This window comes from Echinops telfairi, unplaced genomic scaffold, assembly GCF_000313985.2.
Source record: "Echinops telfairi isolate 266 unplaced genomic scaffold, ASM31398v2 ScPeMD7_9;HRSCAF=40, whole genome shotgun sequence".
NCBI lineage: Eukaryota > Metazoa > Chordata > Mammalia > Afrosoricida > Tenrecidae > Echinops > Echinops telfairi.
In genome coordinates, this window is record NW_022103906.1 from 78,770,023 (window position 1) to 78,784,576 (window position 14,554).

At 42.4% G+C, this 14,554-nt stretch overlaps 1 protein-coding gene across 14 annotated transcripts in view; it reads left to right on the plus strand.

Moving 5' to 3' along the window:
• The window catches only part of DTNB (dystrobrevin beta), a 292,810-nt gene that overhangs the window by 49,876 nt on the left and 228,380 nt on the right, over nt 1-14,554 (plus strand). For all 14 annotated transcript variants that reach the window (XM_045286980.1, XM_045286982.1, XM_045286984.1 and 11 more), the window contains exon 5: nt 28-182. In XM_045286980.1, the coding sequence (XP_045142915.1) occupies nt 28-182 (155 nt within the window). The remainder of the gene's footprint in view (nt 1-27; nt 183-14,554) is intronic.

The window sequence follows — 14,554 nt, forward strand, 5'->3', positions numbered from 1 at the left end:
TCTGACTTTCCGGTTTTGTTCTCATAGATGTTTTCTCCCAGATGTCAGATTCCAATGGCTTAATGATACTTAGCAAGTTTGACCAGTTTCTGAAGGAAGCTTTGAAGCTCCCCACAGCTGTCTTTGAAGGACCATCTTTTGGTTACACCGAGCACTCCGTCCGTACCTGTTTCCCACAGCAGGTAAGGCCAGCGTTCCCGACTGTCACACACCACCTGGCTCCCAGTCTAGGAATAGAGGCTGGAGTCGGGGAGGAGCCAAAGGCGTCAAGTTGGGAGATGGGACAACAGAGGGGACTTACTGAAATAATGATGAGATTTGAGACATCTTACATTCCTAAAAATTTAAAGAAAAGTGCTGAAGATGTAGGACTTATCTTATTGCTCCTAGGCAGTATATCACTTCCCCAAGTGAGTTTTTAAAACTGTGAAATGCAGGAATTTTTTTTTTTTTAATCATGATGTCTTTATCATTATTTCCTGAGCACCGAAGACAAAGAATGTGTACAGCGCTCACCTGCCAACAAAGCATGCCTCCGTGGTGCACTCCTGTTTCCATGTGAGCGAAAGCGGGTTTGGTTTCCTGTTTGTTCATGGGTTTCTCTTCGTGGACTTGACCTTAAGCTGGCCTGAGTGTGTTCCTATTCCTGTGACTGTGCCTTGCAGAGTTGGGAGCGGAGTGGACGCTAGTGGGGGCCTCCCTATATGTTCAGGCAGAGGTTGGCTAAATGGAGCTCGTTCTTAAACTCACCTAGAACGTTCTGGAAAGCCAAGAATTAAAAAAAAAAAAAAGCACAAAATGGTGTAAAATCAAAAGGCAAAAGAGAAGTAAGAAATCGGATATTGATGTAGCCTGAAAGTATCTCCCTGTGAGATGCCTGTAAATTACAGAGGAAACACAGTAACTTGACAGTGGAGAGTCCTGCCCGATACCACCTGAGGCTACAGATCCAAGACCAGTAACGAGATCTACTGAGTTTGTGGCCCTCACAGTATGACGGCACTGGAAGAACACGGCATCACTTCAGTGGTGCTCCTGTCCAAATGCAGAACCGGAAGCTGAGGAACCGTCAACTACAAACCTTAAAGGAGGGGTGTCTACAACCTAACTGGCCTCGATGCTTCAAAAAAGTCTCTGGGTGGCACACACAGTTTGCCTTCAACTACTTCCCTAAAGATTGGCAGTTCACAGCCACCCAAAAACACCTTGGAAGACAGGCCTGGTGATCCGCTTCTGTAGATTGCAGCCAGGAGAAACCCCACCGTACACAGTCCTGCTCTGTAGCCCCGGCTGTCATCATGGTCACCACGAGTTGGAGACCCCAGGGCACCAGGTTTGATTGATGTGGTTGTTTTCTAAGTGATTCACGAAGGTCAGTGCCACGAAAGGCAGTGCTCTCAATGCAAGGAGAGGCGAAGGAGATGTGAGAAAGGATGGCAGCTCATGGCCCGGGCCTGTATCTTGTTACACAGGACCAGGAATGGGGGTGTTTGCAAAAGTCTGAGTAAGGGCTGTGGTTGAGAGAATAGCCTTCTGCTACGGAATGTTGATGTTGTTTTGGATACAGTCACAGTAATTAGGTCAGAGAAAGCCCTGGTTTCTAGGAAATCCAGTCTACTTCTAAATGTAAGGGTGAGGACTAGCTCTCCTCCAGTGTTCGTGGTGGGAGATTATGGACTCAGGGTAAGTGGGACTACTTTTGTAACTTTGCAACATTTTTTGAAATTAAGGTAAAGATTTAAGGTGAAAGTGAAAAAAAGAACCCAACTGATGGCTGAGAACCAAAAGGATTTTGTTACCTCAGTTGACTTCACTTTGTGATACTTTGATTCACAAAAGAACAGAAAACACCCCTTTTTACATTTAAAGTTAAGAATTTATATTTGTCTAAATTCTGACTTTCAGATAATATTGTAGCATATTCATAATAATTGCTTTTAGCAACTTCTGAGGCAAGTTTTCTCAAATTTGTACCTGGCTTCAGCTGGATGTTTTACGCAAAGTAACCTCATATGCTATTAGTTTTTTAACCCCTGTAACTGTCAACCTCAGTTTTTAGCATATTAAAAGCATCTGTGCTTGAATTTATTCTAATAAAACCATAGTTCGCCACACAACCCCTCCGAGTATGCATTTGAAATGTTACGCAGACTGAGAATTGACCCGTTTTCTCAGCTGCCACAGAGGTGACCGTTTGGAAACCCCATGGGCAGCTCTGCTGGGCCCTGTAATGTTGATGAGTCGAAATCGATTCAGTGGCGGTGTGTTTGGTTTAAACATGCCTTAGTCCAGTTACGTGATGCAAGAATCCAATGCCTTCGAGGATCTAAAGGAAGATGACTGTGATGAGGACACTATGAATGGCTCTCCGACATTCTTCATTCTAAGCTCCTCTTGCTGCTGCAGGGCCATCACCTCCATTGGTTGTCTGCACCTACTCTCAGGTGGTCTGACCCCTGGGGCTCTATCAGCTACACTAACGTGGCTTTTCTTCATCCAAGTTTTGGGATGCTCCTGCTAAGGAAATTAGTATCCAAATTGTAAAGAGGTTACATACAAAGGCGTTTCAGTAAAGCCTATCTCATAGCACTTAGAAAGAGATTGTGATTAGTGGGATACTAAACTTAAAGTCACCTTTGATCTGATTGCAATTTGAGTAATTCCTTGAGAACCCAGTATTAGAATAGAATGCTTAAAATGTTGAATAGTATTTACATTTTTCTCAGCATTTACTCTAAGGATGCTATCTAGGATTCTGGAGATTATTTTATAACATGGCTGTGAGGCCTTTGAATGGACTACCACCCGAGTGCTGCTTTTCACTAGCTTCCGATGCTTGCAAACCAGTCTGTGTGTTGATCTATAAGAACCCTTTTGAATACGTGGCGTTGGGTTGCTAACTAGCTGCAAGGTCTACAGTTCAAAACCACCAACCACTCCTTGGGAGAAAGACAGGGCTTTCTACTCCCGGAAAGAGTTACAGTCTCAGAAACCCACAGGGGCAGTTCTACTGAATCCTGTGGGGTTGCTGTGAGTCAGCATCTACTCGATGGCGGTGAGTGAGTTCAGTTTTGTGCTGATAGGTGCCAAATTTGGGGAAGTCAGAGAAGCATAGCTCCATCTAGAAGAACTTCATTTTCCTTGAGAACATGAGGAAGTTAACAAAACCAAACCTTGGAAGAAATATTTTCTATTTCAGTAGAAAGTACTGACAGGAGCCATCAACGAGTGAGACTGATTAAGACATGCTTTCAAAATGCAGCAAGTGTTCAAGGGAATGAGCTTGGGGTTTGTGTGAAAACGGCTTCTCTGCGGTATGCATTCCTCCCATGTGAAGGAGCGGACACCCACCGGGTAGGGGGGATGGTGTGGTGGCATGTGCAGATACCCCAGCCTCTCCGTTTCCCGGCAGAATGGAGAAGGCATTGCAATCACAGAGAGGAGAGGCTTGTTTGGAGGAATAAAAAAAAGTTTTATTGACATATGGTTCACATATCAAACACTTCCATCGTTCAGTGATATTAAAAAGAGTTGTACAATCATCACCACAATCAGTTCCAGAACACCGTCTTCCCTCTTACATTCATTATTAGCTCCCCATTTTCCACCCCCCACCCCCCACGCCCGTGTAGTCCCACTAAGCCCCCAGTCCAGTTACTTTCTCTATGGCTTCACCCCTCCCGGACTTCAGGATATGATTCTTTTAAGAAAGGAGCGGCAAACCCTGCAGCAGGCCCTTTACTGAAAGAAGTAGCCAATTGAAAGGACTCAGGAACGGCCTCCCTTTCCAGTGTCAGGATGATAAAAGCGTGGATCTGGTTGAAACAAGTTATGACAACATTTTATCTCCTGCGTTTTTTCAAAATAAAGATTGATCAAGTAAGCTGTCCTCTGCATCTGCTTTCAGTTTGGATGAGACAGGTGTGTCCTAGAAGTTATATGTTCCTCAAGGATCCTTAGGAAGAAGGAAAAAATGTGCTGAGAGAGAAGGCAGAGCGTTACCATCTGACAGTGTCCTTGGTGGAAATGCCTGTGTAGATTGACTGCTGCTGTGTTTGTGTTGTTGTTGTTTTGGTAATTCTCTGTTTACACAGCTGAAAAGGCTGCTAGTAGTTTGCTCTTGTCCTGGTTTTCTCATGTCTCATTACTTTTGTTTCTGCAGTTCTGCACATTGCACGGTTTTCCAGACATGCATGTGCTGTATTATAGCAAGAATGCGTTTTGTAATGATATGCATTGAATTGCATATTTGTTTATTTTAAGGTAGTCTTCGTTCTCTATTAAAAACAAAACAAAACATTTTTGCCTGCACACCCGAACTATCCCTAAATAAGAGAGACAGATTTTTGTAATGTGCCCGTTTTAGGAACAAAACAAAAATTAAAAGCATTTACAAATTAATTCACCAGAATGCTTCTTCCAGAATAGCTAAAATCCAGTGACTTGACACCACATATTGAAGAAGGGGGGCAGCCCCAGCTCTCCCGCTTTATCAGTGGGAGCACAAATTTCAAAACTCTTTGGAGGAGAGCATGGCGGTTCCTTCTAAACCTAAACCGACCCAGGGCCGTAACATTCCATTTCCAGGTGTCTGCCTAAAATAAGTGTAAAGGAGGTTCACAAACTGGCTTCCCCAAGAATACTTCTCACAGCTCGTTTTCATAAGCGCCCTGGTGTCTGTCATAAATAAAACGTTGGGGTAAAAGTTACTCCATGAGATAACTGGTCTGGAATTTGTTTCACAGTAGTCCATTTTGGAGGGATGGTGAAGGCACACACTCACTGCCATCAAGTCACTGCCAATCATGGTCACCCTCCTGGACAGGGGAGAACTGTTACAGGGTTTTCCAGATTGTCACTGCTTATGGGAGTAGAAAATCCTCTCTTTCTCGTGAGGAGTGGCTGTGGTTTTGAACCGCTGACCTTGCATTAGGGAGCCCAACTCATGAAGGCATACTGGAAACAAAATTAGCCATGTGTGAGGAATTGCTGAAGCCGGACAATAGGCATGTCATGCCATGCTCCCAATTTTGGTATATTTAAAATTTTTTAAGAGTAGACGATTTAATGCTAGTAGGAAATTTGTGATTATGATTATTGTGTAAACCCAAGCCAGTGATACCCCTCCAAACATAATACTTTGATGAGTACAACAGATATCTTAATATTGTTTCATATTTGTCAACCAACAAAATGATGTTAGGGGCTTAAAAGTTATTCAACGTTAACAGTGAATATATATATGTTCTCCTGAGCCCCGCCCCCCAAGAGTTTTAGAAATATTTCTCCCTAGAAAGGCGATGGCTGTTTAATTCTTATTTTTCTAAGCCTTCATGCTGAATTTAGTTTGAAGAACTCAACCCATCCTACAGGGAATTTTTAATTTGATCCCCAGTTCTCTGAAAAGGAAACTTGAAGAAGTGAAGGAAAAGGTTGATACTGGGGAGCAGTGGTGGAGGAGCAGGTGGGGTAGGAAAGAGGTGCATTCTTTGGATCAGCATATCCAAGAGATGCCGGTCGTTGATAACACTTACTCCACACCGCCCCACACTCTCCCTGGATGCAGAGGAAATGAGAAGTAATCATATAATGTGATCACATTATAACCGATGGATTTCCAAACCAGCAAGACTAGTATTGCATGCATGCAGATGTCCTTTGATTGCACCTGACCAATGTATGCTTTCTAGTTATATGTCAGACTTTTCTCTTGGAGAGAGGTATTTTCTGGAAGTTCTGCCGTTGTTTCTTAGGCACTGAATAAAGGTTGGCAAGAATAACCCGGCATCTGTGTGTCATAGGTAGTCTATGTAAGGAGATTTGTACAGTCTCCAGTTAAGGACCTCACCACTTATCTGTCAGTTTGTCAGACTGTGGTGGCTTGTAGATTGTGGTGATGCTGGAAGATAGGTCACTGGCATTTCAAATGATAGCAGGGTCACCCAAAATAAACAGGTTTCAGCGGAGCTTCCAGACTAGAACACACCTGAAAGCTCTTTACTTGTGTTTTACGGACTATGCCAAAGCATTAGACTGTGTGGCTCATAAATTATGGATAGTCTTGAGAAGATTGGAAATCCCCAAACTCTTCAGTGTGCTCATGTGGAACTTGTACATGGATCATAAGGCAATTGTGTGAACAGAACTAGGAGATAGTACATGGTTTTAAATCAGGAAAGATGTGCATCAGCGTTGTAGTCTCTCATACCTGTATGCTGAGCAAATCATCAGAGATGCTGGTTATGTGAAGAAGAATGCAGCATCAGGTTTGGAGGGAGGCTACTTAACTTATAGCATGCAGACGACACAACCTTGTTTGCTAGAAGTGAGGAGGACTTGAAGCATTTGCTGATGAAGATCAAGGATTACAGCCTTCAGTATGGATTGCAACTCCGTGTAAGGAAGACCCAAAAGCCTCACAACTGGACCAGTCGGTAACATCAGGATAAACAGAGAAAAAGGTTAAAGTTGTCAAGGATTTCATCTTGCTTGGATCCATAATTAGTGCTCATGGGAGCAGCACTCTAGAGATCAAATGGTACATTGCACTGGGCAAATCTGCACCAGACGTCTGTAGCGTGTTGAAAAGCAGGGAGGTTACTTTGAAGACTTAGGTGTGCCTGGCCCAAGCCATGGTGTTTTCATTGCCTCATGTGCATGTGAAAGTTGGACAGCCACGAAGGAAGATTGAAGAAGAATCGATCCCTTTCATGGTGGTGCTGGCAAGGTCCCTTGAAGTGCTAAGAGGACAAACAAATCTGTCCTGCAAGATGTACGGCCAGAGTGCTCTTTAGAGGCAAGGATGGTGAAACTCCATCTTCCATACTTCGGCTGTGTTAGGAGAAACTAGTCCCTAGAGAAGGACATAATTCTTTGTAAAGTAGAGGGGCATCAGAAAAAGACGAAGGCCCCAAGGAGATGGATTGACACAATGGCTACAACATTTAAAATGGGCTCAGAAAGAGTGTGCTGTTTGACATGGAACCCAAAGTTACAGTCTACGCAGAAAGGTAGGAACACAGAACAGATTTAATATTAGTGAAACAAATGTTCATAATTAGACGAATTCCACATTGTCATATAAAGTAACAGTCACATGCTTTCCAGGGACTTATGAAAAACAAAAACAAAACTCGCTGCCATGAGTGTATTCTGACACATAGCAACCCTTTAGGGCAGAGTAGAACTGTCCCTGTGGGTTTCTGAGACTGTAACTCTTTACAGAGGTAGAAAGCCTCATCTTTCTCTTTTGGAGCAGCTAGTGGTTTTGAACTACTGGCCTTGTGGTTCACAGCCCAACTTGTAACCTATTTTACCACCAGGCTTCCTACAAAAAAGAAAGCTGTCCACAAATAGATGAAGCTAAATTATAGCTTGCTATTGGTACATGGGCAAAATAATTTCTTGTCACTCCAAGCAGTGCAACTAGAGGCAGAAGAAATTGCCAAACTCCTCTAAGTAGATGAAAGAAATTTCAATTCATCAAGAGTCTGGTATGACTAATTCTCATGTCGTGACGGATTACTCTTAATTAAGTCTTTAAATTAATTTAATTGAAGGTTTTCCTTCGTGGTCGGGGAAAAAACCCATAATGATATAGTTTATGACTGGTAGTGTCATAAATTGAATGAAATTCAGCATATAAAATAGATTTTATTATTATCATGTTCATAATAATGATACTTATATCATTGGCATTTATAGCGATGGAACAAAATTGCAGAAATGTAGCAATGAGGTTTTGCTCTATTTGGGCTTATGAAAAGAGTGTGTCTTATTAATTGATTCCTTAGATAGAAACGACACGAGGTCCCAAGATGGTTTTGTTATGCTAAGAACATTTTTGTTAGGTAGCAGTGGTCCTTGTGCCCACACTGTAGAAAAGGCTCCCCTCTCTGTTAGGAGTCCTGAGCTGAACACAAGACCTGATGCGGCCAGTGTCTTTCTCTGCCTGAGCCCATGGTCACAGCAGAAAGCTGTTGGGCAGGGCATTGTGGGGCCTGTAGATTCAGGGCTTCCTCCTATGTGAGCTGGTGGGCCATACTAGCATGCCTCCCCTTCTGAGCCTCTGGTACCCTCTCCCACCTCCGTGCTTTCTTGCTGACTAGTCTTCAGGTAAAACAGAAACTTCTCACCAAAAATGGAGGACCTAATCTCCCAGTCACCTCTCTTTGTGGCCCAAAGCTGGAAGAAGAGGACTTTTCCTGCTGAGATAGTACTTTTAGTTTTACTATTCCTTCTGTCAAAAGCACATTTGAGTTTAGCTGTCATTTACAATTAAATCTCTGTTGTCCCCATCCCAGCTAAAAACGTTACTAACTTCAGCTTACTTATCCGCATGCACCCCATCTTCCCTGCTCTTGTCCTTCGTTTGGCAAAGGGGTTCGTTTGAGATATTGTCACATTGCCATCTCACGTCGACTGCCATCAAGTTGATTCTGACTCAGAGCGACTATAGAAACCCTGTGGGTTCCAAGGCTGTAAATCTCCTATGGAAGCGGATGCCTTGTCTTCCTCCTGAGGAATGGCTGGTGGGTTAAAACCACTGACTTTCCATTTCACAGCTGAGTGCTGCTAACCACTGTACCACAGTTTTAAAGATGGTTAACTCAATTTGACTGAATGGACAGTGGATAAGAAATATCTCTATCTTGCACACAGGGGGATCCCAAGGCAAAACCAAACCCACTGCCACTGAGTTGATTCTGACTCAGCAACCCTATAAAGTTTTCTGAGGTGGTAAATCTTTGCTGGCGCAGACAGCCTCATCCTTCTCCAGAGGAGTGGCTCGTGGGTTTTGAACTGCTGACCTTGTGGTTCGCAGTCCAGTGCTTAGCAGAAAGCTCCACCGGGGTTCCTTACATAGGCGTTATTAATAGAAATGAGGGAGTTAGAGATTACCAGCTCTGATAATCTGTTGCTAAATTATTTTGTTTTCCTGTGTCGTTTTAGTGATACTTGATCTCTCATTTTTCAGGAATCGTTTCCCTCCTTGCTGAAAAAGAGATGAAGGCGTAAAGGGCAGAGGGAAGTGAGAGGATGGGCCTAAGATAGTCATTGCCAGTCTCTCCTTCAGAGTCATGGGGTTAGGAGGTAGGCAGAGAACAGAAACACTCATTTCTAAGGAATACACAAACTCCATAAACAGATGGAAACAGCCTCAGTGTTTCCCCGAGGAAGGTGTATGTAAATAAACCATGAGGTTTTGCTCGGTGGGTCAGGCATTGCTAAAATGATTGGAGAAGAAGGCCTTGTAGCAACATAATAAAATATTTAATAAATACTTAAGTGGAAAAGCAGCTCACATATTTTATCTACCCTACATTCATATTTGTGTGCATATATATATTTATGGAAATGAAGAAAAATGAGAATTGTGGGGACGTGTTTCATTTATTATAAATATTATTCTGCTATGAAAAACAGAGAAATGGAAAGAATGTCAAACTCAAGAGCAAAAACACAACACAACCAAAAAAGACAAAAATCACTAACCTCCCCTTTACACAGTTATTTCCTGTGTCCTGGAATTTTAGAGCTAGGAATTCTCTCCCAGCAGTTCTGAAGCTTTTGCTAACAGCACCTCTTCACATTCTTAAGTTATGCAAGACTCCAAAGAGCTTTTATGAAGGTCATGTTTATTAATATTCCCATATTCAAACCATGCCCACTGCATCTGTCCCTACTCCTAGCAAAGTGGAAGTGCCCCATCGGGCTTCCTTTATGGAAGCAGGTGCCTCCTCTGTCTCCTGCGGAGCAGCTGGTAGGTTTGAGCTGTCGGGCTTTTGGTTAGCAACCGAGTGCATTCATTCACTACTGGCCCCCCTCCCAGGGCTCCTAGGAGGAGTTAAACGATATTTGGACTCATGTGAAAATAACAGTGAGAAACCCACTATGTGTGAGCATATATGAGGGGAAGTCAAAAAGTAGTGCTGCAAAATTATAGAACCCTTTCTTAAACAAAATATCAAAATGTGAAGCTGTTGCTACTCACCCTACCTTCTACACACTTCTGATGGCGGTGGTTCCATCTCCCAAAGCACCGCGTTCTTGGACACCACGTCAAAATAGCAGTCTGGGCATGCTCGAGGGACGCGGGCCCAGCTCTGGGCAGTGTTTGTCGAGTCTTGGCAGCAAACAGAAAGACAGAAATGGCAAGAATAGGGCTGTAGAGGGTGGGATGAGGAACAGTGGAAGTGTTGAAGGACACTCCTTGCTGCCCTTGAAGAATAAGCATGTATGTGGTCCAGATGGAAAAACTTCTTGGCCCAGCGTCCTGTACCTTTTCTCACCAATGCAGTTTTCACTTTTGTGAAAGCATCTGTACTATTCCTGTGTTCATCTAAAACCGTGGTTCTCAACCTGTGGGTCGCGACCCCATTCGGGGTCAAACGACTCTTTCACAGGGGTCACCCGATTCATAACAGTAGTAAAATTACAGTTAAAAAGTAGCAACGAAAATAATTTTATGATTGGGGGTGTCACCACAACACGAGGAACTGTATTAAAGGGTCGCAGCATTAGGAAGGTTGAGAACCATTGGTCTGTAAGATTAAGCCTTTGGAAATCCAAGATCAAGTCGCCAAAACCCTCAGTTGGCTTCTCTGCATTGAATTTAACTGGCCCAGCAGATCCCCCTTGGGAACCTCTGTTTTGATTGGACCCTTTATTTGAAGGCACCCTAAAAAGACTAAGACAAGTGCATTACTGAGAATGTGTCTGCAGCCACCCACTCTCGCAGACATGTTGACACGTGTTTGGAGTAAATAATATGCACGTGTGAGCCGAACTCTAGGAGTGGTATGTTTTCACTTACCCTTGTATGTTATCTGTTTATGAAAAAAATGACTATATTCCAAAACAAAAATCAATGAGAAGAGAGCAGTTTTTTGTATTATTGCAAAGCTCTCTAATATTTAGATCAATACACCAAATAACTCAGTGCCATCAAGTGAATTCTGGCTCAGCGTGACCCTACATGGCACCTGGCGCTGTAGTCAGCGGTGGGATTCAGCCAGTTGGTACCAGATCAGCAGAACTGTAACCTAATTGTTGAGTTTGGTGAACCGTTAAAATAGCACTTGTAATCTCGCTAAGGTGGGCAGCTGCCCAATGTGAAAATCATAAATTCACATCCTTACTCTTTTTGAATGTTCATCTGTGCAACAGTGTATTCTAAATACCCACAGTAATGTACATTCCGTCCATAGGTATAAAACAGCACATGGACCTGTGCTTGTACTATTATGTGTTTTACAAAACTTGTTTTATGTACTCATAATACTTTTGGTGAAACACTACATTTTTATTCCCCTTGCATTTGTTACTTCAGTTAACAAACCGAATGTAAACAGAAAAAGTGCCACACAACACTGTCATTCATTTACACCCCAAATTGTCACGAGATATTTATGATGAGTGAATGATGCAATTCCTGAAAGTGTTCAAAGAGCTAAAAATATTGTCAAAACAATTTCTGTAAGTTCAGCAAAAGCGGAAAGGGATTTTTCACAGATGAACATAATATGTTCTGAGAAGAGTAGTCACCTGTTCTAATCTATGGAGCACCATGACTGTTGTTTAATTGACCTACTTCTGAAGGAATGGGATCCTACTCCTACAGTGAAAAGATGGTTAAAGATAGTCACATAGCCGATGATGCTCAGGTAAAAGCAAAGACTATTGCACGTGAGGATGCCAGTCCAGAACGAATATGGAAATATATTAACAGTTTTATGTTTGTCAAGTATCAGTTAATATTTTTAAGTATTATTTTAAAACTCAAAGTTTTGTGTACTTCATTTATTGTTCTTATTTAAGTGTTAACTGTATGAAATAACAACCCACCTTTCAGTATATTGGTTATTTATACCTAAAATGGTCATTAGGGCAGCAAGCTGGTTAAATTATTTGAATCCTACCACTGGATGTGGTGCTTATGCATTTGATGAGCTGCTAATCACAAGGTCAGCAGTTCACAACCACCAGCCACTCTGCTGAAGAAAGATGAGACTTTCTATTTCTGTAAACAGTTACAGTCCCAGAAACCCACAGGGGCAGTTCTACTCTGTGCTATAGGATTGCTGTGAGTCAAGAATAGGCTGTATATAGCTCAGTTTTCATACCTGCTCCAACCTGTTGTGAGCTGTCGTTTTGGTTGAAGCCTAGAGAGAAAAATCTCACCTCCCACAGATTGGTAGAAAAGGGAGGCAGCCTTTTCAGATAATTGTGGATATGCTTCTTAGCCTCTGGAAAATCCACAGGACGCTCATGCAGGAGGAGGTTGAAAAGACATTATTTTGGTGTTATTATAAAAAATAGTTTGACCTCACTGACAACCTAAGCATGTTTTAGGGACACCCTCAGTCCAAGAAGTTCCAGGATCATCCTTGGAGAATGCTGCTCTAACCTTTGACTATGATGAGAAAACTGAAAGCGAAAAATGTTCAGCGATTTACACAGACATTACATTTGATTGTGGTAATGGTTGTACAACTCTTCCTGATATAAGTGAACCATTGAATTGAATGATATTTGGGTTATGTCCCAATGAAACTGATTATTAAAACAATTACTTGGTTTGTGGGAGACTGAGCACGGGGGCCCAGCTCTTCAGGTTTTCATTCTGATACTTTGTGGGGACTTAAGTAGTATGACCTAGAGCAGCGGTTCTCAACCTTCCTCAGGCCGCAACCCTTTCATACAGGTCCTCATGCGCTGGTGACCCCCAACCATAACATTATTTTCACTGCTACTTCATCACTGTCATTTTGCTACTGTAATGAATCAGGTGGCTCCTGTGAAAGGGTCATTCGATCCCCAAAGGGGTTGCGACCCACAGGTTGAGAATCACTGACCTAGAGAAACTTTTTGGAGTTGATTCTGGGTGTATTTAAGAGACTTTTCTGATATATATAAAAATGTATTAGTTCCTTTTCATCTTTCAAAACCGCCTGATAGGAAACCAAAACTTTAGCCTCACAAATGAATTTATAAAAATTACTTTTTGCATTTATTGTTGGGTGCCAGTTCAAGCATTTTTGAAAAGATGTAGACATTATTGTACATAATAAAGAATTTTAAAGATATAATTTAGTTTTAATTGACCATCTTTCACTAACTCACAAAGCAAAACCTCACTGACATCTTCTTTCTCAATCGTCTTAAATAAAATTTCCATTTTGCTGGTGGTAGTTATTTACATGTCCGTAGTAAGAGGCATTTTCCATGTCTGGATTTCCATTCAACCATTCAGTGACTTTCCAATCTTGTTCACTCCTTCCTCTCGGATTCTCTGTGGTCTCAGACACATTAATCACTTGAATACCTGACTTGGAAAATTTTTGGATAGTCTTTATTTGGCTTGTTTGAGTAGGCATTTCTCTAACCTCATCTTCAGTGCCTAGCAATAGCTAGAGAGCCCTTGAAAAACAGTGCTATCCTCCGTCAAACGTTTGCCTAGATCTTACCACCCTCCCACGCCCCACACTCCCTCCAGCCCGTAGTCCAAGACCGCCATTCTCTTCAACATTCCCAGGGGTTCAGTAGCCTGCTCTGCCTGTTCTCTACCCCCATTTTGTGGTCGCTACTTGGCATTTTCTTCTTTTAAAGATTCTTAATGTCTTCCAATCCATAGTCTGAGTGTCACACCGAGTTCCATCTTTTCCTTTGAAAGGCCGGGCCATGAACAGAGGGACCGAGTTAATGGCTCTGCATCTGATATGTGTTGCCCTTTCTCTCTGCCTGTCTTTAGTCATAAAGGTAGAGATGGGGGCCCAGATGTCCAGGCTGCACTGAAAGAACTCTCACTATGTCTGATTGTATCACACTGCTTTCCCTTTGAAGCTGGAGGAGCTTGCCTTGGACTAGTCCAGGCTGCTAAGCGCCAGGTCAGCAGTTCGAAATCACCAGCTGCACCTTGGGAGAGAGATGAGCCTTTCTATTCCCATAAAGAATTACAGTCTCTCACAATGATCTACATATAACCCCCTCCCAGGGGGATGGACAACAGAAAAGTGGGTGAAGAGAGACATAGGTCAGGGTAAGACATGAAAAAAATTTGTTTTAAATGATCAAGAGTTCTTGAGGGAGGGAGGGCGGGGGCGGAGGGAAATGAACTGCTACCTAGAGCTCAAGTAGAAAGTGTTTTGAAAATGATGATGGCAACATATATACAAATGTGCTTGACACAATGGATGTATGTATGTATGGTGATGAGAGCTGTATGAGCCCCCAATAAAATGATTCTTTTTAAAAATTAGTCTCAGAAACGCACAGGGTCCGTTCTAACTTCTTCTGTAGGGCTGCTGTGAGTCTGAGTCTACTTAGTGGCAGTGGATTTGTGGGGGTTTTTGTTTTAGTTGAAAATATTATTGAGAATTCTATGTAACCTAGAACTTAAAGATTTCTCTTCTAGATTTTTTTTTTTTCTTAACAGTTTTATTAGCACTTCATCCACGTGTCATATGGTTTTCTGATTCTCTGTATCCACTGGGACGGAGAGTTGTGTTCATGGTTCACGGTCAGAGCTTAGTCTAACTCACTGCAGTTCCGA